The sequence below is a fragment of the Eurosta solidaginis genome, chromosome 1, assembly GCF_040869045.1.
Source record: "Eurosta solidaginis isolate ZX-2024a chromosome 1, ASM4086904v1, whole genome shotgun sequence".
Classification (NCBI taxonomy): Eukaryota; Metazoa; Arthropoda; class Insecta; order Diptera; family Tephritidae; genus Eurosta; species Eurosta solidaginis.
Genome location: NC_090319.1, coordinates 53,179,077 through 53,205,228, shown reverse-complemented (window position 1 = coordinate 53,205,228; position 26,152 = coordinate 53,179,077). Strand labels below are relative to the sequence as shown.

The 26,152-nt window shown below is 40.6% G+C and overlaps 1 protein-coding gene across 1 annotated transcript in view; it reads right to left on the bottom strand.

The window, feature by feature from the left end:
* Window positions 1-2,126: 2,126 nt before the first annotated feature.
* LOC137253262 (thiamine transporter 1-like) overlaps window positions 2,127-26,152 on the bottom strand; it is a 42,342-nt gene continuing 18,316 nt past the window's right edge. The window contains exons 4-5 of the mRNA XM_067789867.1: window positions 13,757-14,330; window positions 2,127-2,727 (exon numbers count right to left, since the gene is read on the bottom strand). Of these exons, the coding sequence (XP_067645968.1) occupies window positions 2,469-2,727; window positions 13,757-14,330 (833 nt within the window). The 3' untranslated portion in view covers window positions 2,127-2,468. The remainder of the gene's footprint in view (window positions 2,728-13,756; window positions 14,331-26,152) is intronic.

Below are 26,152 nucleotides of genomic sequence, written 5' to 3'. Positions count from 1 at the left end.
AATGTACACCGAGTTCTGGAAAACCCCCGTAAAACTACGTTGATGGCATTTTTTGAACTATGCGCTACCGATTCTTTTGCGAAAACATTTCTTTATCATGAAGTGCGTCTTACATACGGTGAGAAATAATAAATTTTTCAGAAGGAAGCGCGGAATATCTATTTAAGGTAATCCAGGGATTAAAAAGGATTCGGCGCTTGGTAGTGTTTACACTGTACATCCCAATCAAATGGAATGTTTTTATATACGTTTATTGCTTCACAATATTCGAGGTCCTACCTCTTTTGAATGCTTGAGGACTGCAAAGGTGTAGTTTTCCCAACTTTTCAAGCCGCTTGCAGAGAACTACAACTTTTGGAAAACGACGGCCATGGCCATGGCTGAGGCAGCTCTTTTGCGTTCGCTGCCAAGGCTAAGAGAGCTATTTTCCATTTTAATAGTTTTTTGGCAGCCGTCAAATGCTGAGTTATTATCGAATACGTTCAAGGATGACTTCTGTGAAGACTTCCTTTTCAATGAACGCAGAAGGCGTAACGATCCCGATCTACGAATTTCTGAAGATTTAATAAATCAAGGTTTGAAAAAATTTTACGACTATTATGATAATGATTGAATAAGTAGTTAACATTTCTTTTAAGTAACAGGCCTTTGCGAAAACTATTTCTCCAGTTTTGGGTTGCCTTCTCCAAATCGTGATATTCAAAGACCGGAATGCTCTTTTGAAACAATCCTGAGGCGCCCATGTGACTTAAATTATTTAAATGACTACCTTCAAGCTAATATATCGAAATTGGTTTCGGATCAGCAGCTGACATATGTATGATAAAGTCGTTGACAGCATTGAAAACAAAAGATGTCAAGCATTTTTCTTAGATGTTCCTGGTGGTTGTGGAAAAACCTTTTTACATAATCTTCTTCTCGCATATGCCAGATGTAAAGGTCAAGTGGCGCTGGCTGTAGCATCATCGGAAATTGCAGCTACTCTTTAATCTGGTGGACGAACAGCCCAAGCCACTTTAAATTACCCTTAAACGTGTCCCTCCAAGAAGAAAAGGTTTGTTCCATTCGAAGGAACGGGCCACTGGCTAAAATAATACAAGCGGCAATTCTTATATTGTGGGATGAGTGTACAAGGACTAACCGAGCACATATTGAAGCAGTAGATCGCACATTAAAAGACCTAAGATCAAACGACAAACCCTTTGGTGGAATAACAATCCTTTTTGCACGGGATTTTCGTCAGGCTTTGCCAGTAGTGGCGAAAGGAACTCGAGCTTATATTGTTAAATCTTGCTTCAAATCATCGTTATTATGGATTCACCTCGAAAAATTGTGTCTGCGAACAAACATGAGAGCGCATCTTAACGGAACTATTTATAAGTACATTTCCACAGGTTTTATTAGATATTGGAGATGGTAAATTTTTCACTGAGAACGGCTAATTTATAGTAGATTCAAATCTTGGGAATGTGGTACATAACGTGAGCGAATTAAAATCAGACGTTTACGGAAATATTGAAGAGCTATCCAGCAAGCCATATACTTGGCCATGCCAACGGGCTATTATTTCCCCAAGGAATAAGACTGTTGACGAAATAAATAACATAATTCTAGATAGAGCTGCTGGCGAAGTTAAAGAGTATATATCAAATGACACTGTTCTTAATAATTAGATGCCGTACACTATGCAATTGAATTTTTAAATTCGCTTAATCCCTCTGGCATACCGCTCCATAATTTGAAGTTAAAAAACGATATTCCAATTAGTTTGCTGCGTAACCTCAAGCAACGAACTCTATGCAATGGAACGAAATTACAAATAAAACGAATGCATAACAATATCCTCGATGCAATGATCCTCACGGGTCCTGCGGCAGGAGAGATATCGTTCATACCTATGGTTCCAACGGATATGCCTTTCCAATATAAACGGTTACAATTTCCTGTGAAGGTTTCCTTTGCAGTCACAACCAACAAATCACAAGGCCAAACTTTTTACGATGTTGGTATTGCCTTGCGTGCACAATTGTATGTTGCAATATCGAGAACTGGGAACCCTCATAATCAAACTACATATACTGCTACCTTCAGATAATAAAACTAAAAATGTAGTGTATTCGGAAGTACTTTAAGTTATAGAATTAAATAAATACCACATATGTATATTTTGAGTAATTCTCTTTTCTAATATCAATAACATATCTCACGTATAATTTGTTATTATTTTGTACAACAATAAACATGCGTTTTGCGAGCAACGTCGCACACGGGCTGCTAGTATGTACATATTTTTATTGAGCTTAGAACGTATCAATTTGACTTAAGTCACTTCATGGAGTGAAAACATGAGTCTTCAAAAGAAAAGAGCGACGGCAAAACTAGCAGTGCTGCATGCAAAGCTTCTACGCATCTATTGGGGTTTTATATATTCAAATTCAGGCACAAATTCTTGTTTAAGTACATTAAAATTAATCAGCGACTCGGGCTAATATGTTCTCCTTTCTTCTGCCAATTAAATATTCCACAGCTACAGCAATAACGAAGGCACAACTAATTGTAATATAGTAAAATGCATAAACCGTATACTGTCCGCGTATATCCAACGAAAATACTGAGCCTGACACCACAATTATTGTAAGAAAAGTTTGAAGTAGGACTGCCATAAATGTGTTAACGCCAAAGACTAAACCAAAACTGTCCTCCTCCAAGTAGCGTGCCACTTCAGCGCTATAAGAAAAGAATAAATATCCAAGACTTTAATTAAAAATGACAGGATTAAATTTACATAAGAGTTGCAGTGGGGATTAGGAATTCTAATGCACAACTTATAAGGGATAAGGCCACTGCGGTCGGGGAAGTATTCATATCACCACAGGAAGGTAAGATTTTCACTAAGTTGGGAAAAATAGAGGAATTTTCGGGAGATATCGCTTATGCTTGCTTTTCATGTAATCAAAATAACTCGCATCAAAAACCGCCTAAAACAAACCCGCCTGTCATTTAATTTCATAGGCTTTAAGGGCCAATTAATGGTGACTTATAACCATAAAACCGTAACCAGATAAAACAGCTGATCGAACCTACCTTATGGAAATCAATGTAATCGATTAATGGTGCCATACCATAACGCTACAGCCATAACCATATCATAGCCAACCAATTGGTTTTTTTGGTTTTTCGCCATATCCATAACCTAAAAATATTTGAGTTGGTGAATTTGTTACCTTTTTGTATATTTTATTTATTGTGATTTTATTTATCCCTCTCATTCTGTACGGCATTTAGCTCGGTCTGGAATATTTTTTCCATTGTACCTTGAAAACAAAAGCATCGGCATGCAAAACAAGATATATACCTCTTCATTCTTCTCGTGTAGAACAGCTATTATTGTATCTTCTACTAGGGGAGACTCGTTGCACCATTGGGGATGTTAGTCTGACAAGTGCTACACAACAGTTCGCCAAACTTCGATGACCGTGACTTAACTCGAAAAAACATTTTTCTACAGCGTCTCCTTCTGTGTGGCTGTCCACGAACAAACACTCCATAGTATAGTATAGGCATTACGGACGCTGTAAATACCCAATGAGAGAGAGACAGGTCGATATCACATACATTCCAACATACTCTTAGATGCATAAAGCACCGGCGAGGCTTTCTTCACTCTTTCCTCCACGTTGAGCTTCCACGGTTAGTTACTATCTAGAATGATTCCAAGATATTTTGTGCAAGAACTCTTCTGCAGTTTCACTCCTCCTAGCTTAGGCCTAGTCCAACTTGGACCTTGTACCTCTTCTTAAATAATACCATATCCGTCTTCTCCGGGTTCGTAGTCAACCCGACATTGAATGTCCAGGTATGTTTATCCCGAAACGCCCGATCCATCAAAGAGCTAACTTTTTGAAGGCACTTTCCACTTAAGACAACTGCACCGTCATCTGTATACGCAATAAGTTTGACCCGTCCGTCGTAACACCACCTGAGGAGCTCGTTATAAAACCAGCGTTCATAGCAGAGGTGACAATACCCCGCCCTGCAGCGTGCCCCTGTACATTGACTTCGTGGTCTCATATAAGCCCCACTGTGAAGTAATCTTCCTGTAGTTGAACATGCAGCTGATCCATGCGGTTGTGGTTGGATGTACCTCATTGTAATTAAAACGATCCATGATCGCTCGTTTAGAGACATTGTTAAAAAAAGGCAATTTCTAAGAGAACTCCTCACATTCCAGGGCTTTTCCTATGTTTAAAACTCCACTTTGCAGTGCCGTGTCTATCGACTTCCCTTTGGCGTATGCATGTTGTGTTGCGGAGAACCGTTTTTCGTCCATATCAGACGTTATGTACACATCACAGCCTCTCAAAGGTTTTGAGCAGAAAGGATGATAAGCTAATGATCCTGTTGTGTTTGAGATACATATGACTGATCTTTTATCTTTTGTAGGAAGACTACACGATCAGTTCTCCATGAGTGGGGTACATGAGTGCGAGGTCAAAGCCCACGCTAAATTTCGTGTCCATTTATTTCACAACCCATTTCAAAATTCCCGTTGTTTTGTGTTCGTTGTCAAAACGCTCAAAACGTTGCCAAAAAGCTTAAAAGTATCCATCTTCAACATCCTTTCCGGCAGTTGACGGATATGATATCACACTTGTTTTATCCGCAATTATTGAGAGAACACCAGTTGGCGAACGAAAATGTCCGTTGGGCAATTACCGTTTTCATTTATAGCTCAATTCAATTGTCACTTTGTAGGCAAAACGGATGGCAAACGAATTTGAAGTTGTATGACAAGCCGTTTTCATTAATATGGGCAAGTTAATGGTAAAATTTGACCTAGTGAAAACCAAGCAGAAGTTCTAATGGTGTGGTGAAATAAAGCACGCAGGCTTTACTCCCTTTTCAAAAGGGAAAGAAATAGCCCCTCGGGATTTTTTCATTTTCTTAAGGGAAATAAAGCCCTTTTCCTTTTTAGAAATATCCACCACTGCCGGACCTTACTAATGGTAATATAAATAAAATTAAAAAAAATTTATTTATCTATATTGTAACGAATTAGGGAAACTCCGCTTATTTTACACCTTCTACTAATGTTCCTATCGCTAAACTGTTGAATAAACAACTCCAATATTCAATAATGCGAAATGGTCTTTATTAGACTACTTTGAAAGTACTTCACAATAACACTTATACTTCGCAACCAATAGCGTGCTTAATCAAACTGAATTCTCATGCCTCAGCTTGTGATGCTTTTATACTCTTCGGTTTCCATGTTCGCATACTTCTAAGCGTTTCTTCTTCTAGAATTTCCTACTTAGTTACCAGCTATAAAATTACTAGCTATAAACTACGTATGCCATATGCGCGTGTATATGTGAATAATACTTCCACCGATGATTGCATACTTTTGTGAGCATCTCAGATATATGCATGTGTATATGTGAGAACTACTTTGCTGATGATTGCATACTTTTGTGAGTATCTCTCCGCTGCTGTATGTATATATGTGTAAACATAATGATTGATTTGTTTATGTAGATACACCTGACTGCTTAGTATCGGCTTAGAGATGATAGTATCCCATAGTGTTGCTAATATTCGTCACACTGCCCTCCACCTAAGTCTAATCGTCCCGATCAGACAAATATCTCAATCTAACCGCTGCTAGCATCTCCAAATGAATCACCCTTCTATTTCGTGGTTTCCCAATGGTTTGTATGCGGTGGATGGTATCATTGATCCTCTTCACAACTTTGTACGGGCCTTCCCAAGTGCACCAAAATTTGGATGGAACACCTTTCCGCCGGTGAGGGTTGTATAGTAGTACCAAATCTCCCTCCCGGAAACCATCAGAATTATTGTTCTTGTCGTACCTGTGTTTCATCTTAGTACTCATTATCCTGATTCGTTCCCTCACACTCTGTTGCTTGGCCAATGAACTACTTCGTAGAGCTTGCACTTGACGGATTGGCTTTGCATAATCAGTATCGTTCCGACGTTTCACAACAGTAGTGTGCCCTGGCTTGAAACCACCCTTGCATTCTTTCTGCGAAATTCTTTCCTTCGTTTTAGTGCGTTCATTTGGGTTTGTCAATGCCAGTGTTTCTCTCGCAGGTATCTTTGATTTTGCTTTGTTTGGCCCATTCGTTCCATCAACCTTTCGTGGTCTTTGTCGAGGCTTCTCCACCAGTACTCGATTACTGCTGAACCCTTTCTCCAAACTGAAGTTGAGTGGTACACCCTGGCTCTTAAAACGCATAATCCTTCTCTGCATATCGATCCTGATGTCATGGTCAACTAAGAAGTCCACTCCCAATATGACTTCATCAACAATCTCCGCCACAACGAATTTGTGTAGAACCAAGACCTTCCCAATTAAGACTTCACAGATCGCTTCTCCCCGGACTTGGTTATACTCGCCAGTGACCGTACGCAACCTCGCTCCAGGTAATGGCTTTACTCTCCTGTTGACCAAATCAGATCGAATCGAGGAATGAGATGCGCCCGTATCTACAGTCAGTACACGTTCTTTGCCATCCACATTCCCTCTGACGGTAAGACTGCTTGATTTCCTTCCAATTTGCGACACAGATATCACAGGACATTCAAGAGCTGGAGCTATCTCTCGATCTCTACATCTTACTCGCTCTTGCTCATCCCCTCCAGCTTTGTTATTAAGACCACCCATGCTGTTGAAACCACTAGGATCAAGATCGCAATAACGTGCAATGTGACCGGGCTTCCTGCATTTGAAGCATTTGATAACTCTTTCACTCCACTTTTGCGATCTTTTAGCGCCTCCAATATTGTGTCTACCCAGTCTGGCCTTTCCACTTCCACGCGATGGGCTTTGTACGCTGGTTTACTCAATAGAGAGACAGTTTCCTGAGTCAGTGCATGGGATACTGTTTCAGCGAATGTTAACTTTGGGTTTGCGCATGCAGCTCGCTTCATTTCCATGTCCCGTATGCCATTTATAAAACTCTGAATCTTTACCCTTTCAGTGTATTCCACGGGTGCGTCTGCATTTGCGAGATGAGCCAATCTTTCAACATCCGACGCAAATTCCTGCAAGGTCTCATTCGCCTTTTGGTACCGGTTTTTGCAACTCAATTTGGTATATCTGTTTCCTATGCTCGCTTCCATAACGTCTCTCGAAAGCGGCCATCAATGCTTCATAAGTGTTCCGCTCGAACTCTGGAATAGTCTGTATTTCAGCTGCAGGCCCTTTCAATGCCACGAACAGTGCAGCAACTTTATTTCCGCATTCTGTAGCTTAAAGACCTGGAAAGGAACAGAACCATCAAAAAATGAAGTTTTTACCTTCGTATTACTCGCTGAAGCAGCCGGGCGATTAAGTTGCAATTCCTGTACACGACCTCTCAAAGCATCTACCTCTGCCTCGAACTTTTCTTTAAACTGCATTATTTGTTCGTCCATGCTTCGAGTTTTGATGATATACGCGCCTCTTGTACTTCTAGTTGTACTGTTATGCTGTCTCTTGTTCTTTCAGTTGAGTTGCCATATATGTCTTTTATTCTTCCAGCTGTGATGAAATTTGTGTTTCCTGTGCTTCAATCTTGGCTGTTATCTGTGTCGACATTTCTGAAATACGCGTTTCTTGTGCTTCCATCTCGGATGTTATACGGTTCTCCTGGGATTCTAGTTGTGTTTCCATCTTGGATGTTATACGTGTCTCCTGTGATTCCAGTTGAGATGCCATTGTCCATGTTTGAGCAGATATTGCAGCCAAAATCATGTTCAAGTCTGCGCTCGTAACTGAATGCGATGTTTCGTTTTTCTCTTCAATTTTTGTTGTTGTCTCGGAGGATGAAAGACATCATCGTCCACATTAATTCCTCCCGACTCCATAGCGTCTCGTAGTCGTACCTGAAGCTCGAGTTTATTGCCGGTTTTATTCAATCCACGGCTCGCCAACTCCTTCTTCAGTTGTTGGATCCTCAATTCACTCAACTTTGCCATGTCCAAGTTGTATTCGAAATCTTCAAAATTTATTCAACAATTCCTCTTCAGACACCAATTGTAACGAATTAGGGAAACTCCGCTTATTTTACACCTTCTACTAACGTTCGTATCGCTAAACTGTTGAATAAACAACTCCAATATTCAATAATGCAAAATTGTCTTGATTAGACTACTTTGAAAGTACTTCACAATAACACTTATACTTCGCAATCAATAGCGTGCTTAAATCAAACTGAATTATCATGCCTCAGCTTGTGCTGCTTTTATACTCCTCGGTTTCCTCGTTCGCATACTTCTAGGCGTTTCTTCTTCTATAATTTACTACTTAGTTACCAGCTATAAAATTACTAGCTATAAACTAGATATGTCATATGCGCATGTATATGTGAATAATACTTCCACCGATGATTGCATACTTTTGTGAGCATCTCAGATATATGCATGTGTATATGTGAGAACTACTTTGCTGATGATTGCATACTTTTGTGAGTATCTCTCCGCTGCTGATGTACATATGTGTAGACATAATGATTGATTTGTTTATGTATGTAGATACAAGTGACTGCTTAGCATCGGCTTAGAGATGATAGTATCCCTTAGTGTTGCTAATATTTGTCTCATGGACAACTAGTAGATTCTGGAAATGGAAGCGCCTAGAAGATGCGAACGAGGAAATCAGAGAGTATAAAAGGCAGCAAGTAGAGGCGCTGGAATTCAGTTTCATTTGAGCTATCAATCAGTTTGGTTATTCAGCAAGCTATTCGTTGCAAAGTATAAGTGTTATTGTGAAGTACTTTAATAAAGGCCATTTTTCCATTATTCAATATTGGAGTTATTTATTCAACAGTTTAGCGATACGAACGTGGGCAGAAGATTGCAAATAAGGGGAATTGCAGTAAAATCGTTACAATTGGTGTCAGAAGAGGAATTGTTGAATAAATTAGAGGACAACAAGGACATGGCAAAGTTCAGTGAATTGAAGATCCAGCAACTGAAGAAGGAGTTGGAGAGCCGTGGATTGAATACAACCGGCAATAAACTCGAACTTCAGGCAAGACTACGAGAGGCAATGGAAGCAGAAGAAGTTAACGTGGAAGAATATGTCTTTCATCTTGATGGCAACGAGACAACAACCAAAATTGAGGAGAAAAACGAAACACCGCAGACAATGGCGAACACAGACTTTAACACAATATTAGCTGCAATATCTGCACAAACGTCGACAGTAACATCCAAGATGGAGCACAGGAGGCACGCATTTCAGAAATGTCGTCACAAATGTCATCTCAAGTGGCATCGCAAGAGACACGTATAACATCCAAGATGGAAAAACAACTAGAATCGCAGGATAACCGTATAACAGCGAAGATTGAATCACAGGAGACACGTATAACATCGCAATTGGAAGAACAGAAGACATATTTGGCATCTCAACTGGAAGCGCAAGAGGCACGTATATCTGAAATTTCGGCACAAATTTCGGAACAGGTATCATCGCAGCTCTTTGTGAAACTGGAAGAGCAGGATGCAAAAATTTTACAACTCGAGGACAAAATTGATGCCGAGATAGAAGCGTTAAAAGGTCGTATGGAGCAGTTACAACTAAACCGCCCAGCTGTGCCAGCGAGCAATCCGAAGGTAAAAACACCATCTTTTGACGGCTCTGTTCCTTTCCAGGTGTTTAAGATTCAGTTTGAGAAGATCGCAGCAGTGAACAAGTGGAGTGCTGAAGATAAGGTTGCTGCACTATTCGTGGCGTTGAAAGGATCTGCTGCTGAAATCCGACTATTCCCGAGGGAGAGCGGAACAACTACGAAACATTGATGAGCGCTCTAGAGAGGCGATACGGAAGCGAACACGGGAAGCAGATACACCAAATAGAGTTGCAAAACCGCTACCAAAAAGCTAATGAGACTTTGCAGGAGTTTGCGTCAGATGTCGAAAGGCTTGCACATTTGGCGAATGCCGACGCACCCGTGGAATACAATGAAAGGGTAAAGATTCAGAGCTTTATAAATGGCATACAGGACGTCGAAACAAAGCGAGCTACATACGCAAACTCAAAGCCAACATTCGCAGAAACGGTTTCACAAGCTCTGATTCAGGAAACAGCGTCGCTTCTGTGTAAGCCAGTTTTCAAAGCACGCCGTGTGGAAGTAGAAAGGCCAGAGTGGGTAGACGCAATATTGGAGGTGCTGAAAGGATCGCAAAAGCGGAGTGGAAGAGTTATAAAATGCTTCAAATGCGGGAAGCCCGGTCACATTGCACGTCATTGCGATCTTGGTCCTAATAGTTCCAACAATGTGGGTGGCCGTAAACGCAAAGCTGGAGGAGATGAGCAAGAGCGTGTCAGATGTAAAGAACGAAAACTTGCCCCAGCCATTGAATGTCCTGTGATATCTGTGTCGCAAATTGGAAGAAAATCGAGCAGTCTTGCCGTCGAAGGAAAGATGGATGGCAAGGAGCGTGTATTGACTGTAGATACGGGCGCATCTCATTCCTTAATCCGATCTGACTTGGTTAATAGGAGAGTAAAACCGGTACCTGGAGAAAAGTGGTATACGAAGTCTTAATTGGAAAGGTCACAGTTCTACACAAATTCGTTGTGGCGGAAATCGTTGATGAAGTCATATTGGGAGTGGACTTCTTGGTTGACCATGACATCAAGATCGATATGCAGAGAAGGGTGATGTGTTATAAAAACCAGGATATACCACTTAACTTCAGTTTGCAGAAAGGGTTCAGTAGTAATCGAGTACTGGTGGAAAAGACTCGACAAAGACTACGAAAGTCAAAGGCAAAGGTTGATAGATCGAATGGGCCAAATAAAGCAAAATCAAAAGTACCTGCGAAAGAAACACTGGCATTGACAAAACCTAATGGACGCACAACACCGAAGCAACGAATTTCCCAGAAAAAATGCGAGGGTAGTTTCAAGCCAGAGCGCACTACTGTTGTGAAACGTGGGAACGATGCTGATTATGCGAAGCCAATCCGTCAAGCGCAAGCTCTACGAAGTAGTTCATTGGCTCAGCAGCAGAGTGCGAGGGAACAATCCAGGATAATGAGTAGTAAGATGACACAGGTACGACAAGGAAAATAATTCGGACGGTTTCCGAGAGGGAGATTTGGTACTGCTATACAACCCTCACCGGCGGAAAGGTGTTCCATCCAAGATTCGGTGTAGTTGGGAAGGCCCGTACAAAGTTGTGAAGAAGATCAGTGATACCACCTACCGCATACAAACCACTGTGAAACCACGGAGTAGAAGAGCGGAGATGCTAGCGGCGTTTAGATCGGGAGATTTGTCTGATGGGTACGATCAGACTTAGGTGGAGGGCAGTGTGACGAGGAAATCAGAGAGTATAAAAGGCAGCAAATGTAGAGGGGCTGGAATTCAGTTTCATTTGAGCTATCAATCAGTTTGGTTATTAAGCAAGCTATTGGTTGCAAAGTATAAGTGTTATTGTGAAGTACTTTAATAAAGGCCATTTTTCCATTATTCAATATTGGAGTTATTTATTCAACAGTTTAGCGATACGAACGTGGGCAGAAGATTGCAAATAAGGAGAATTGCAGTAAAATCGTTACAATATATATTTAGAAAGCCGTTTTTTCTGGACCGCAAAGCTCGAGAACGGCTAAACCGATTGAGATGAAATATTGAGCTAAGATTTGATGGTGGCTCGACATAGTTATAGGCTAAAAAAACTGCAAAGATTTTGAAAGGTTTTTGTGATATCGCCCAAATGTGGACCAGGGTAACCCTAAAATGTGTTCAACGATAGGCATTGACGAGGATATTAATGCAAAGTAGTTTTAATTTTGTTACCTTTTTTGGTTTGGGAGATAGAAAAAATGTGGACCAGGGTAACCTCAGAAGGCTTATATACATATATTATGGGTATCAAAGATATATGTATATTGTAACGAATGTTAGCAGCACTGAGCGATGCTATCGTCTCTAAGCCGATGCTAAGCAGTGACGTGAATTCACATCCATAGATCAATCATTATGTATCTACATAAACGAAAAAATAATTGTGTCTACACATATGTACCATGTACGTATACGAGCAGCGGAGAGTCAATGCACAAACACATGCATATATCTGAGATACTCCTATAAGTATGCAATGAGAAAAACTATAAAATTGTGCAATTGTAGTTACAGCTGAGAAGTTTGAGAGCTGCTGGGCTAGTAGAGTAGTAAAGAGTATAAAAGGCGGCAATTGTAGAGGCGCTGGAATTCAGTTTGATTTGAGTTGTCAAGCAGTTTCGACTAAGACGCTATCTAGAGAGCAAGAGTAGTATTATTTTGAATAGTAGAGTTTCATTTGAGCTATCAATCAGTTTGGTTATTAAGCAAGCTATTCGTTGCACAGTTTGAGTGTTATTGTGAAGTACTTTAATAAAGGCCATTTTGCATTATTAAGGATACTTTTTATCCCGTTCTGACTAGGGTCTTGAGATCAAAACGTGGACCTAGGTAATCCTGGATGTGTTTGTACAATATGGGTATAAAATGGAAGCTGTTTATGTATATTTTGATACGGGGTATTTTTCGTACCCCGGGGTGACTAAGGTCTCGAGATATTGACCAAAACGTGGACCCGGGTACCCCTACAATGTGTTTATGGATAATATGGATAACAATGAAAACTGTTGATGAGTGCTTTAGTATAGGGTAATTTTCATACCCCTGGGTGACTAGCGTTTCGAGATATATCTCTATATATAGGCCAATACGTGGGCCCGTGTACGCCTAGACAGTGTTTATACAATATGAATATCAAATGAAAGCTGTTGATGAGTGCTTTAGTACAGGGTAGTTTTCATACCTATTGGGGACTAAGGTCTCGAGATATAGACCAAAACGTGTACCCGGGTACCCCTAGAATGTGTTTATACAATATGGATAACAAATGAAAGCTGTTGATTTGTGCTTTAGTACCGGGTAATTTTCATACCTATTTGTGACTACGGCCGCGAGATATTGACCAAAACGTGGATCAGGGTAACACTAGGACTAGGAACAAAATACATACCACCCTCTGGGAATGGCAATTAGGGATAAAGAAGAATGAGAAGAACGTGAGAGAAGAGAAAAGAGGGAATAAGAAGAAGACTGAGAAAGAGATAGAGTGAGACGAAGATAGAGATAGATGAAGCGAAAAATACGGAGAGAGGAGTGAATAAAAGGATTAAGAAAAAGTGAAGAGGGGGAGGGCAGAGTTAGACGGAAAAGGTTTATTAAAATGTATGCAGATAGACCAAATTTAGGGCAGAACAATGTCTGCCGGGTCTGCTAGTATATAATAAAATGAAAGAAGAAAGAATAAAAAATGAAAAGAAACAAATTGAAATAAAATAAAATGAAAAAATAGAATAAAACTGTTAAAATTAAATAAAATATAATAAAATAAAACAAAACAAATAAAATGAATTAAACAAAAATACTATTTTCATGCGTATTATTCAAACTTTTTCGTGACCGCTTTTCGAGGATTTTACAATTTGAGCACTTTAGTATCAATGCCAATCCGAACTTAGTGAGGGGATGATCAGAAGAGAAATATCTTTTAAGACCATCCACCTTTACCACTGGACTATGCTTACTTTTGGATGACGTGGGAAATATCGAGTAGTAGGAAGGGTTAGCAGGCAGTTGTGTCCTATCACCAGAACGACCAGGATTTCATTCATGAATGGGACGTGACGAATCATGCAGGGTTTTCGAAATAACACATAAACATGCATATGTACGTACCTTGCTACAGTTATGCTAAACGCATATAGCCCTGTAAAAAGTATATAACCACCATACGAAACATAAATATTGGACGTTAGGGAGCAAAGTAAAATTGCACCACCTTCTAACGCAGCAAAAACGGATACGACTAATAGGCTCTGTAACGGTTTCAAACGTCCAGCATGTACATAACCGGCTACTAGAGCCATTACCGTCGCTAGCGCAGTCAATACAGCATCAACACCACCATTCAATGCAACTTCCATATTCGGTTCGATTTTAATCCATAAAACTTGCGTATAAAAAACAATTTGCAAGTAGCCGCATAAACTCACAGCATACCAAATACTCCATTGAACGACCCTTAAATTGCTATAGGCATTATAAAAATGTGACCAGAGTAACTTAAATGCTTTCGGTGTTTCTACTTGTTGACTACCTTCACTCGCAATGGATTTTGTGTCCTGAGGATTTGGCGCTGATGAAGAAAGTGGAAGTTTTGTAGCATTCTTGATTGAAGTTTTACGGTGGAAGTACAAACTTTGGTCTACTTTTGGTAAAATGAACGCCCATAATGTAGCAAAAATTTGAGCTAAAAAAATATTCAATTACTTAGTATCAAAAAGGATTAAAATAACTGGTCGGTTTCTCAATGTAAGTTTTAACGAAACCTATTTAATCAAATGTCAAATAATTTAGCATGGCAGAACTGTCTTTGTATAGCACTCAAAGCAGCCATAAAATAAAACATGTAAGACAGTCTAAGTTCGGGCGAAACCCAACATCATATACCAAACGTGTGCTCTCATATATATGTACATATATCAGGGATATATTTAAAGATGAATGTCACTAACATTAACACTTATCCTGTATTTATGGGCCAAAATTACCGAAACAACATTTAACTTTAAATATTTCTGCATAGCCTTCCTTTTATCTGATGAAACTTTTTTACTTTAATAATTTTGTTATTTTCTACTTCATGGGATACGGAAGACAAAAAAAGTTATACCGTTTTTACACAGAAGCTTAATCGAATCACAATTCTTTTAATGAAATAATTAAGTTTCCATTTTCATACAGGACGTTTTGCTTCATTAAGCGAACATCTGTCAGCAGCCCCAAAAAAATATTTCGTTTTTACAAAAAAAAGTTCAAATGGAAAGCAGCCGTTTCCTTCTTAACTATAAATACAATCAAAACAAGTAAGGAAGGCTAAGTTCGGGTGTAACCGAACATTACATACTCAGCCGAGAGCTTTGGAGACAAAATAAGGGAAAATTACCATTTAGCAAAACGAACCTTGGGTAACCCTGGAATGTGTTTGTATGACATTGGTGTCAAATTGAAGGTATTAAAGAGTATTTTAAAAGGGAGTGGGCCATAGTTCTATAGGTGGACGCCATTTCGGGATATAACCATAAAGGTGGAACAGGGGTGACTCTAGAATGTGCTTTTACGATATGGGAATCAAATGAAAGGCGTTAATGAGTATTTTAAGAGGTAGTGGGCCTTTGTTCTATAGGTCGACGCCTTTTCGAGATAACGCCATAAAGGTGGACCAGGGGTGACTCTAGAATTTGTTTGTACGATAAGGGTATCAAATGAAAGGTGCAAATGTCTTTTTTTAAAGGGAGTGGGCCTTAGTTCTATAGGTGGACGCCTTTTCGAGATATCGCCATAAAGGTGGACCAGGGGTGATTCTAGAATGTGTTTGGACGATGTGGGTATCAAACGAAAGGTGTTAATGAGTATTTTAATTGGAAGTGGGCCTTAGTTCTATAGGGGGACGCCTTTTCGAGATATCGCCATAAAGGTGGACCAGAATGTGTTTGTACGATGTGGGTATCAAACGAAAGGTGTTAATGAGTATTTTAAATGGAAGTGGGCCTTAGTTCTATAGGGGGGCACCTTTTCGAGATATCGCCATAAAGGTGGACCAGGGCTGACTCTAGAATGCGTTTGTACGATACGGGTATCAAATTAAAGATATTAATGAGAGTTTTAAAAGGGAGTGATCCTTAGTTGTACATGTGAAGGCGTTTTCGAGATATCGACCAAAATGTGGACCAGGTGACCCAGAACATCATCTGTCGGGTACCGCTAATTTATTTATATATGTAATACCACGAACAGTATTCCTGCCAAGATTCCAAAGGCTTTTGATTTTGTCCTGCAGAACTTTTTCATTTTATTCTACTTAATATGGGAGGTATCACACCCATTTTACAAAGTTTTTTCTAAAGTTATATTTTGCGTCAATAAACCAATCGAATTACAATGTTTCATCCCTTTCTTCATATTTGGTATATAATTATGGAATTTTTTTCATTTTTGGTAATTTTCGATATCGAAAAAGTGGGCGTGGTCATAGTCGGATTTCGGCCATTTTTTGTGCCAAGATAAAGTGAGTTCAGATAACTACGTGAACTAAGTTTAGTAAAGATATATCGCTTTTTGCTCAAGTTATCGTGTTAAGGACCGAGCGGAAGGACAGACGGTCGACTGTGTATAAAAACTGGGCGTGGCGTCAACCGATTTCGCTTATTTTCACAGGAAACAATTATCGTCATAGAAGCTATGCTCCTACAAAGGATTGGTAAATTTTTGTTCGACTTATGGCATTAAACGTATTCCAGACAAATTAAAAGAAAAAGGGCGGAGCCACGCCCGTTTTGAAATTTTCTTTTATTTCTGTGAATTCCAAATAATAATGTATGCACCAGGGATTGAGAAACCGAAAAAATCCATAGACCATCATAAATATTTGTGCACAAATTAAAGACGTAGTCCATATCAACATAGATGAGACGTTATAGTGCCAGAAATGCCCATTGTAATTATAAATGTACGAGCTATACGAGCTATACGAAGACATCAACATAGTCCAGCGAAGTAAAACGCAGCGGCTGCGCTGGCTAGGCCATGTTATGCGAATGAAAGATAATGCTCCGGCCAAGAAAGTGTTTCTATCGGAACCCGCCTATGGAAGCAGAGGTAGAGTGCGGCCCCTACTCCGTTGGAAGGACCAGGTGGAAAACGATTTAAACTCCCTTGGTGTGACCAATTGGCGCCGGTCGGCGGAGCGAAGGAGCGACTGGCGCGCCTTGTTGGACGGCCATAACCGTTTGCACGGTTAAGCGCCAATTAAGTAAGTAAATGGCTTGTACCTGTGAAACAAGATTTAAAAAAATCATTAAAGATCTAAGTATATTTGTATACCTTTCACGAACATGAAGTGATTTTAAAACTTTGTTCCTTTGCTGGGATTTTTTAAATATCACAAGAAGAAGAAAAGTATTAACTAAACCGATCAGTACCACGAGATCATATTTCATAGCCATGTCCATGTTTGTCAATCTGTTTGAACTCAAACTCTCAGTTTTTCAGATATTACCATAGGTAATATTGTAGTTAGTGTATTTGGTATTCTATTTGATTTAACGGATCAGATGGGATCGTACTATACATATCCGTCATACCAGGCCCGACGAGAGGGGAGGGGGAATGGGGGATTCCCCCGGACCCGGGGCTTCTCAGGGGGCCCGCGATTTAGAGGTACTAAGACATTTTTTTTTTAATTCAGGAGAGTCTTTAGTTGTTCCATGTTCAAATTTTAAGCTGAACTTCAACAGCAACGAATATTGATCATGATTTTTTGCCTGGGCCTTCGAACAGAGACGAGACAATAAAAGCATCAAACAAAAATGTATGTTTACATGAATCCGAAATCGTAGTTTTCGTGGTGACACTGATGAAGGTTCATTTTCAAAAAGTCTTCCAACAATAACACCAACTCTGTATCAAAGTCCAGATTATGTAAACGACTTCGATATCGGTACCGTGAATAATGAGTTTTTGCGATCTGAAGAAGTTAACGAAATAATTCGTCGAGGTCATCAAAAGTGACCTGTTATTTTTCCACGTGATTTTCATGACGAGGCATTTCCTACCCCGTTGTTAAACAGAATCTTGCCAAATGGAGAGAAAGTGGAGCGTGACTGGTTAGTGTGGAGTGCCAGTAGCAATGCTTTTTATTGCCTACCTTGTCGTCTGTTAAGCACCAATACTTTAAATCGACCTAAAATTTGTTGTCCTGGCGGATATTTGAAATTCCAGGGATGGAAGAAGCTATGCGATCAACTGCCATCTCACGAAAATACTCAAGATCACATTAAATGTTATATTCAATGGCGATATTTACAAAATCTAATTCAAAAGGAGGCTACAATTGATACACTTATCAATGAACAGCTAATCACTGAAACTCAAAAGTGGAAAGAAATTTTATATAGAATTTTGGACACTATTTTATTTTTGGATGAAAGAGGCCTAGCTTTCAAAGGCGAAAGTATATTTCTTGGTGAACGAAACAATGGACATTTTTTGAGCATCTAAGATCTCATAAGCCATTATGATCCGATACTTAGAGATCATTTGGAGAAAGTTAGGATTTCACAACAGCAGCACAAACGTTTACAAGTTCACTATCTTTCCCCAGACATTCAGAACGAGTTTATAGAAATTTGTGCAAAGCACGTGAGTGAAACTACATATATTAGATCAAGGCAAGAAAGCCAAGTATTTTGCTATTATCGTTTATGCTATGCATGATGCTAGTCACGTTGACTACGTTCATTTTGCGCTAACTCCATTTCAATTCGAAAGCAACAAATTTTACAACTCAAGAACGGTTTTTGGCTTTCGTGAATTGTAACCAAAAAACTGGTCAGAAAATCGCTGATCTATTTGCCATACTCTAGGTAAACATGAATACCCATTAAAAGATTGTCGTGCACAAGGGTACAATAACGGCTCCAATATGAAAGAAGCTTACAACGCAACCCACAGTCTCAATTTATGTGGTGTTGATGCTGCAGAATGTTGTACGTCTGCAATTACTTTCTTCAGAGTTGTACAAAAATATTTTACTATTTTCAGCAGCACTCCACAACGATGGGACATCCTCGCTTCTCAAGGCAGTCGGTTCTATGTACCGGAGCGACTCGGGATTTTTCCCGACCAAGGACTGTCATTTCAGTGTAACCCCATTTAATTTGTTGCGTGCCTCCCACAAATTGTCATCCTCCCAGCAGCTCCTTGCAGCGGGACTGCTCCATATTCTCTTGCTCCGGGAAGGTATCGAACCCAATTCGGGTCCGTCTCCTGACCCCGGTTTTGAAAATGGTTTTGCTGCATCTGCCGGTAAAGAATCTTTTTAGGACGGTCATACTCTGTTCAGTGTGTCTCGTGTAAGGGATGGTTGCATCGGACAGGTTGTTCTGGGCTTGATCCCAAAACCCGACGTCCACGTAACTTTTATAAATCTTTTGTGGCTCCTTGCTGTTCACGTCCAAGGGCGTCCCGTAGTCTACGCCTTAGCGCCCCCCACTACCTTCCAGCAGCCCTGCTCCTCAGCAAGCCACAACTGCTGCTCGCGTCCCGCGGCGCCAACAACTCAAACAGCTGCTACCACTCATAACTACTATCTTCGTAGTAGAGTAAGTAGCAATGCTGAGCATCAGCCCCTGCCCCCGTCTTCTCCCCCCCCCCCCCCCCCCCCCCCCCCACGCCCCCCTCTTTTCCGGCAGCAATCGTGCAGGTCAGGGAAACAGACTCTTAGTCCCTAACCCCGTTTGCACCGTTTGCCAGCACATAATATATATGTTTGCGACATCCGCCCAATGCAGCTCCTGCCTTGGGCGGTGCCACTTTCCTAGATGTTCTGGTCTCCGCGACGGCAACCCCCCGACGGGTTTCATTGCGCCATGTTGCCAGGTCGCAAACCCCAATCTACCGGGTACCCCAATGCTTGCCGAAGGACGCCCAGTCCCAGGGCCACATCAGCAGTTGCGTCCTGGCCTTCCTCAACCCAGGCGTAGTCACCCGTCACTTACTCCCAGAGTGGCGACGTCTCCCCCTATGCACTTCAGAATTCTGCAGTTAAACTGTAATGGATTAACTGGGAAGATCACGGAGATAGTCGATTTCATGAAGCGGCACAACATCCGCATTGCTGTGATTCAAGAGACTAAGCTCACAGCAAGATCTGCACTGCAAACCTGTTCTGGGTATAATGTCCACAGAAAAGATCGCATGAGCGGAAATGGAGGCGGCCTCGCGGTTATCATACACCACTCTGTGCAATATCATATATTTGATCCTGGCATCGACCGCAGGGACAATGTCTTAGAACTTCAAGGCCTATCTGTCCGGTCAGGCGATGCAAACCTAGAAATCATCAACATCTCCATCTCTCCTGCCACCTGTTGCCCCAGTGGATACCGCCCTAATATTAGCGCCTTACTCATTGGCAACAATCGCATTATCTTAGGCGACTTTAATGCCCATCACGATCTATGGCATTCAAACTTGCGGGCGGACAGTAGGGGTGAGATGTTGGCGGATCAAAGAGAAGAAACGACGTTATGCACAATAAACGGAGACGCTCCCACAAGTATGGTAGGAAGCTGTCACAGTTCGACGGATATCTCAATCGTGAGCGCAGAACTCGTAAATTGCGTCAACTGGCAGCCGATGGTAACATTGGCATCCGACCACCTGCCTATACTTATTTCGTTCGAGCGTACCGCCGACTGCATCGCTACAGAAAAACGCACTTTCATAAACTTTAAAAAAGGAAAGTGGGAGGAATGAAAATCTTTTACAGACAACCTCTTTGCTGCCCTCCCTATCCCGACTGATGCCCGCCAAGGGGAGCGTGCTTTCCGCAAGGTCATTGAATCCGCCTCGGCACGTTTCATTCCCGCCGGGAGAATTCCCGAAATTCGGCCCCACCTCCCGACGGAGGCCGCAAATTTAGCGAGAGAACGTGATCTTATAAGACAGCTCGACCCAAGCGACCCCAAAATAAGGGACATAAACCAACGCATCAGATTGCTTGTGTATGAACACAAGCGGGCGAAATGGGAGGAGCACCTAAGAGGTTGTAACCTCTCTGCCGGTGTGGGTAAACTTTGGTCCACCGTAAAGTCCCTATGGAATCCATCTATGCACAATGGCAAAGTTTCCATCGCCTTCGGCGATAAAGTGCTATCGGATTCGAAAAAATGCGCGAGCGCTTTCTGCCGTCAATATGTAATGCATTCTACGGTCGACAAAGATAGACGGAGGGCCAACAGACACGCACATAAACATAAATTCAGCGCGTCACCAATTACCATCACCGCCAGAGAGGTTGAAGATGCCATTGGTCACGCTAAACCATCCAAAGCAGTGGGCCCAGACGGCACAGCCATGCCGATGCTTAAAAGCCTAGGAAAAGAGGGTTTCAAATACTTAGCACATGTCTTCAACCTGTCTCTTTCCACCTTTGTCATACCCGAAAACTGGAAAATGGCCAAGGTGGTCCCGCTACTAAAGCCTGGGAAACCAGCTAAAGTAGCAAAGACGCTTGAAGCCAGTTTGCTCCCCTACTTCCAAGCAAATTTGCAGCTAGCCTCTCATCAGCATGGCTTCAGAAAACTCCATAGCACCACCACCGCGCTAAATGCCATCAGCACCCAGATAAATTGCAGTTTAAATCAAAACCCCCACCATAGAACAGTACTCGTAGCACTAGACCTATAAAAAGCTTTTGATACGGTCAACCATGGCACGTTACAGCAAGACCTGGAAGGGTCTACCCTTCCCCCATGTCTTAAAGGTGGACCGCAAATTATCTGGGTGGTCGGCAGGCATCGGTGCAATTTAGAAACGAAACATCAAAACCAAGAAGAATTAAACAAGGGGTGCCACAGGGAGGTGTCTTATCCCCACTTTTGTTTAATTTCTACATATCTAAGCTACCTTCACCACCAGAAGGAGTCACTATCGTTTCATACGCCGATGACTGCACAATAATGGCCACATGCCCAGGCCCACAGATCGATCAGCTCTGCAACAGAATAAACGGCTACCTCCCTGATCTCTCCAGTTTTTTAGCCTCGCGAAACCTGGCATTATCACCGACTAAATCTTCCGCGACCTTATTTACAATATGGACGTCCCAAATGTCGACCATTTTGAACATCCACGTCGATGGCACTACGCTACCGACTGTCCTACACCCCAAAATCTTGGGTGTGACGTTTAATCAGGATCTACATTTTGGTGAGCACGCAGCCTCAATTGTTCCGAAAATCCAGAGCCGTAATAAAATCCTCAAATCCCTTGCTGGCAGTACCTGGGGAAACGATAAATAAACGCTCATTACTACATACAAAGCAATTGGCCAGCCGTTTACGTGCTACGCGTCACCCATATGGTCGCCAAGCCTAAAAACTACCCACTGGAAGAAGCTACAGGCCTGCCAAAATACTGCTGTCAGAATCGCCACGGGCTGCCTTTTTATGTCCCCACAACACCATCTACATAATGAGGCGAGAATACTCCCCATCAGGGAGAGAAATGAGATGCTGACCAAACAGTTCCTGTTGAATACCCAGAAACCTGGGCATCCAAACAGACATCTGATTGATGAGCCAACACCGCCCAGGGGCTTAAGGAGTCATCTCCGTAAGCATTTTGAGGAAATACGGCACCTGAGAACCCAGCCGTATGAAGCAAAAAAACACAAGCAGGTCCTTGGTGAACTCCACAAACAGGCGTCTGACCCTTATGTCAGGAATTGCCCGGTGAATCCAGTACTCAAAGGAAAGTACCCAAAACTTGTGGAAGAGGAACCCATACTCCCCAGGGAAACGCGTGTCAATCTTGCTCAACTTCGTTCTGGATACTGTAACAGGTTAAACTCTTACCTATCCAGAATCAACCCCGACATACAAAATGTATGCCCCGCTTGCAATGTGTCCCCACATGACACCAACCATCTCTTTAATTGTAATGTGGAACCAACGCCTCTAACACCCCTTTAATTATGGTCCACCCCTGTTGAAACAGCAAGTCTCCTTGGACTCCCGTTAGAGGATATTGATGACAATTTGTGATCGGTCGCGGCTGTTAGGTGGGGCGAAGCACTGCTACAACAACAACAACATGGGACATCCTCAAAAAAAATGTACCGAGCTTTCTTCATAGTCTTTCAGCCAAAAGCCAAATTTGACTGCGCAAGCATACGGAGATGTTACCGGCATTCTCAAGTACATCAACAAGTTAGAATGTATCTTGCTGTCCTCAATTTGGTTCAAAATACTGACTACCATTAATGAAAGAAACGTGGTCCTCCAAGCTAGAGACGCCAACATAGATGTTGAGGTCCGACATCTAGATGCCTTATTAGCTGATTTGAAGTTGATCAGGAACTAATGGGAAACAATTTTAAACGAATGCAAAACAGTTGCTATTCAATTGAACATCTCGCCAAAGTTTCCGGACATTCGAAAGAGAAAACCCAAAAGACGTTCTGAAATAATTTAAATGAGATGATTACGGGTGATTCAGAGTCTGATTTTAAAAACAACACATTCCTGGTAATCGTTGATTCGGTAATCACTGGCATTACTGAACGATTTGCAGCTTTGAGAAATTTGAGCGAGACGTTTTCCTTTTTGTGGCAATTTGAAGACATGGATGAAACTACGGTTCGGGCGAGCGCAGCAAAATTTGTCGAAAAGTACAAGTCGGACATTTCTCAAAGCTTAGAATGCGAAACACATTTACGAAGCAAATTTTGATAAAGGTCTGTCACCATTGGAATTGCTAAATGCCCATCTATATGTGTATGTTCAAAATCTGTATACGATTTTCCCCAATATTTGTGTTGCTTTACGTAACTTTTGCACTATACCTGTCACTGTAGCTAGTACAGAACGTTCCTTCAGCACCCTTTCAAGAACTAAAAACTTTCATAGGTCGTATTCATTTCAAGAGCGAGTTTCAGGACTTGCCACGCTGCGTGCTGAATCCGTTTTAGCAAGACAGTTAAATTTTGATATTGTTATAAAAAAAAATTTGCAGCGTAAAAAGCAAGAAAAGCCAGTCTTTGATATCCGAACCTTCTATATTGAATAATTAAAATTTATAATCATCATTAAATTTATCAGAAATGTATTAAAATGCTACCAAATAACTAGAACAGATTATTTGAAACAATATGTGGCTGATGAAAGACAATTTTATTTCTACGTTACAATAAAATAGTAAAATAGTAAATATTCTGGGTTAATTCTATTTTCAGCTCTTAGTCCAACAATCACTTAGTTGATGAGCAAATTTTTTTTTTTTTTATGTAATCATCAATAATGATTAATGAATTAGATGTCATTAATTCAAATTAAACAAATGTATTAGTGGATTTTTATAGGGCGCCCGTAAATTGTGTAGCCCCGCGCCCGGATTTTCTCTCTACGGCCCTGGCCATACCACCATTGACAGATCATTCCAAATTATATTTAATAATTAAAATTTAGGAAATGATTACCTCAAATGAATCAAGATCGACAATGCTCGAATTGAAGAAAGAAAGAAAGCATAAAAAATCACAGAACCCTCGGGATGAATACCGAAAGAAAATAAATTTGCTATAAAACAAGTAAGGAAGTTTAATTTCGGATGAAGCTGGACATGATATACCCAGCTGTGTGCTGTCCAATCATATCGAGGTTTCAGTTAAAGAGGATTGTCAATTAAATGATTGGAAAGCTAAATTTTACTACTCTTACATATGTAACTATCGTCTTATATTAGAAGCAATCATAAAGAAATTTAAAAATTTGGCTCAGATCTATAGATATATTTATAATACCAAGTACCATACCTCTGTAAAGTGAACCTAACGGCTTTTGGTTTACGACTTGCAAAACTTTTAAACTTTCTTCTGCTGAATGTGGGCGGTGCTACGCCGATTTTGCAGAATTTTACTATATTTATATTTTGCATTATTAAGTTCACCCACGTAACAAGTTTTGCTACTTTATAGGCTTTTGGTAACAAGTTATCGATTTTTTTCAATTTTCGATATCAAAAAAGTGGCTATCGTTCTCGCCCCGTCATTTCCAATACCAATATATTTTAGGTAATCCAGCACACCAAATTTCGTGAGGATTTCTAAGTATATATAAATGCAACAAAACAGAGTCGAATATGTCATATGCGTTATTGTAAATGAACCCATCGACCTTTCCACTGATTTCGCTACAAAAAACTAAACGTCTAATACTCGTTCAAATCTCTAAGGCCCGGTTTTTGAGTACAATGAACTCAGTTTGTCAGTTAAATTACGCTTATACTTGTTCTGCAGTTTTTCAGTTTATTTTAACTGAAGTTTAAGCTTCCGATCTGGCAGGGTTAAACTCTAGTTAACCTATCAGTTATTTGCGTTCGTTGGCAATGCCGTCGAATATACCCAAAAAGCATTTGGGCTTGAGTAACATTCGAGATCATTTTGATAACTTCTAAAATCTCACAAACAGTCACTCAACTTGTGAATCACAGCGTTCTCAGCAAAAAAGGAAATTTTTTATAAAGCAAAAAATGATATTACCTAAGTTGAAAATAAGATAGATCCCAACTTGTATTTATGTATGTGTGGTTCTCTAACTGGACTGAATGTAAGCTTCCAACACTACAGTATTTTCACGAAAATTAAATCATACATATTATTTCTAATTGCTGTTTTTATGTACTTGTCCCTTTTTCGCTCTTATCCAAATCCAAATCTATAAATACAGTTTCGGTTGTAAAGATGGAGATTCGGGCTATTAGCGAGCTTTGAGTAATTTTGGTCGTAGAGCTTTTGTTTAGAAGACAAAGAACTCTATTTGTACTATGTCACTATTGTGAATATTTGCACTACATTACTGGCAGTTGATATCATACCCTAGATGGCAGCGCAAGCTGTAAGTTTTAATTGATTGATAGAACAGCTGATTTTTGTTTCTTTACTGTTATCAACCAACTGTTTATTTCTCACAATAAACAGCTGTTGGTTGAGGTGGTACCCCCTCGGGGAAGATTTTTTTTCAACCCACCTCAACTCGATATCCAACGTAAGATATGTGTTCACATTTCCCAAAATCTCTCAAAGATCGGAGAATAATTTAAGAACGACGATGGGGAACAACTCGAGAGTTATACATTTTACAAAATTTCTCAAAGGTTGATTAGTGATTGGAGAATGAAGTTGGATATCAACTCTGGAACTAGAAATATATGTTACCGACTAAAAATTTTATTAATTAGTTCTTACCATCAAAGCAGATGAGAAGATCAATAGCACTGAGTATGCAAACAAACTTGCATTCTAATATTTGAACATGAATATTTTCTTTATGCTAACATGTACATTAGGGTGGGTCGATTTGTATGGACGAAAGTTAGCCGATCTCGCGCCATCGATTTTTAGATATGATTTGGGCTCAGGAAAAAAAGTTCCACTACGCATACCCAAGAAAATAATTTTCGAGCCTGCGAAATTTCATTTTCTTGACTTTTTTTCTCGACTTTGATTTT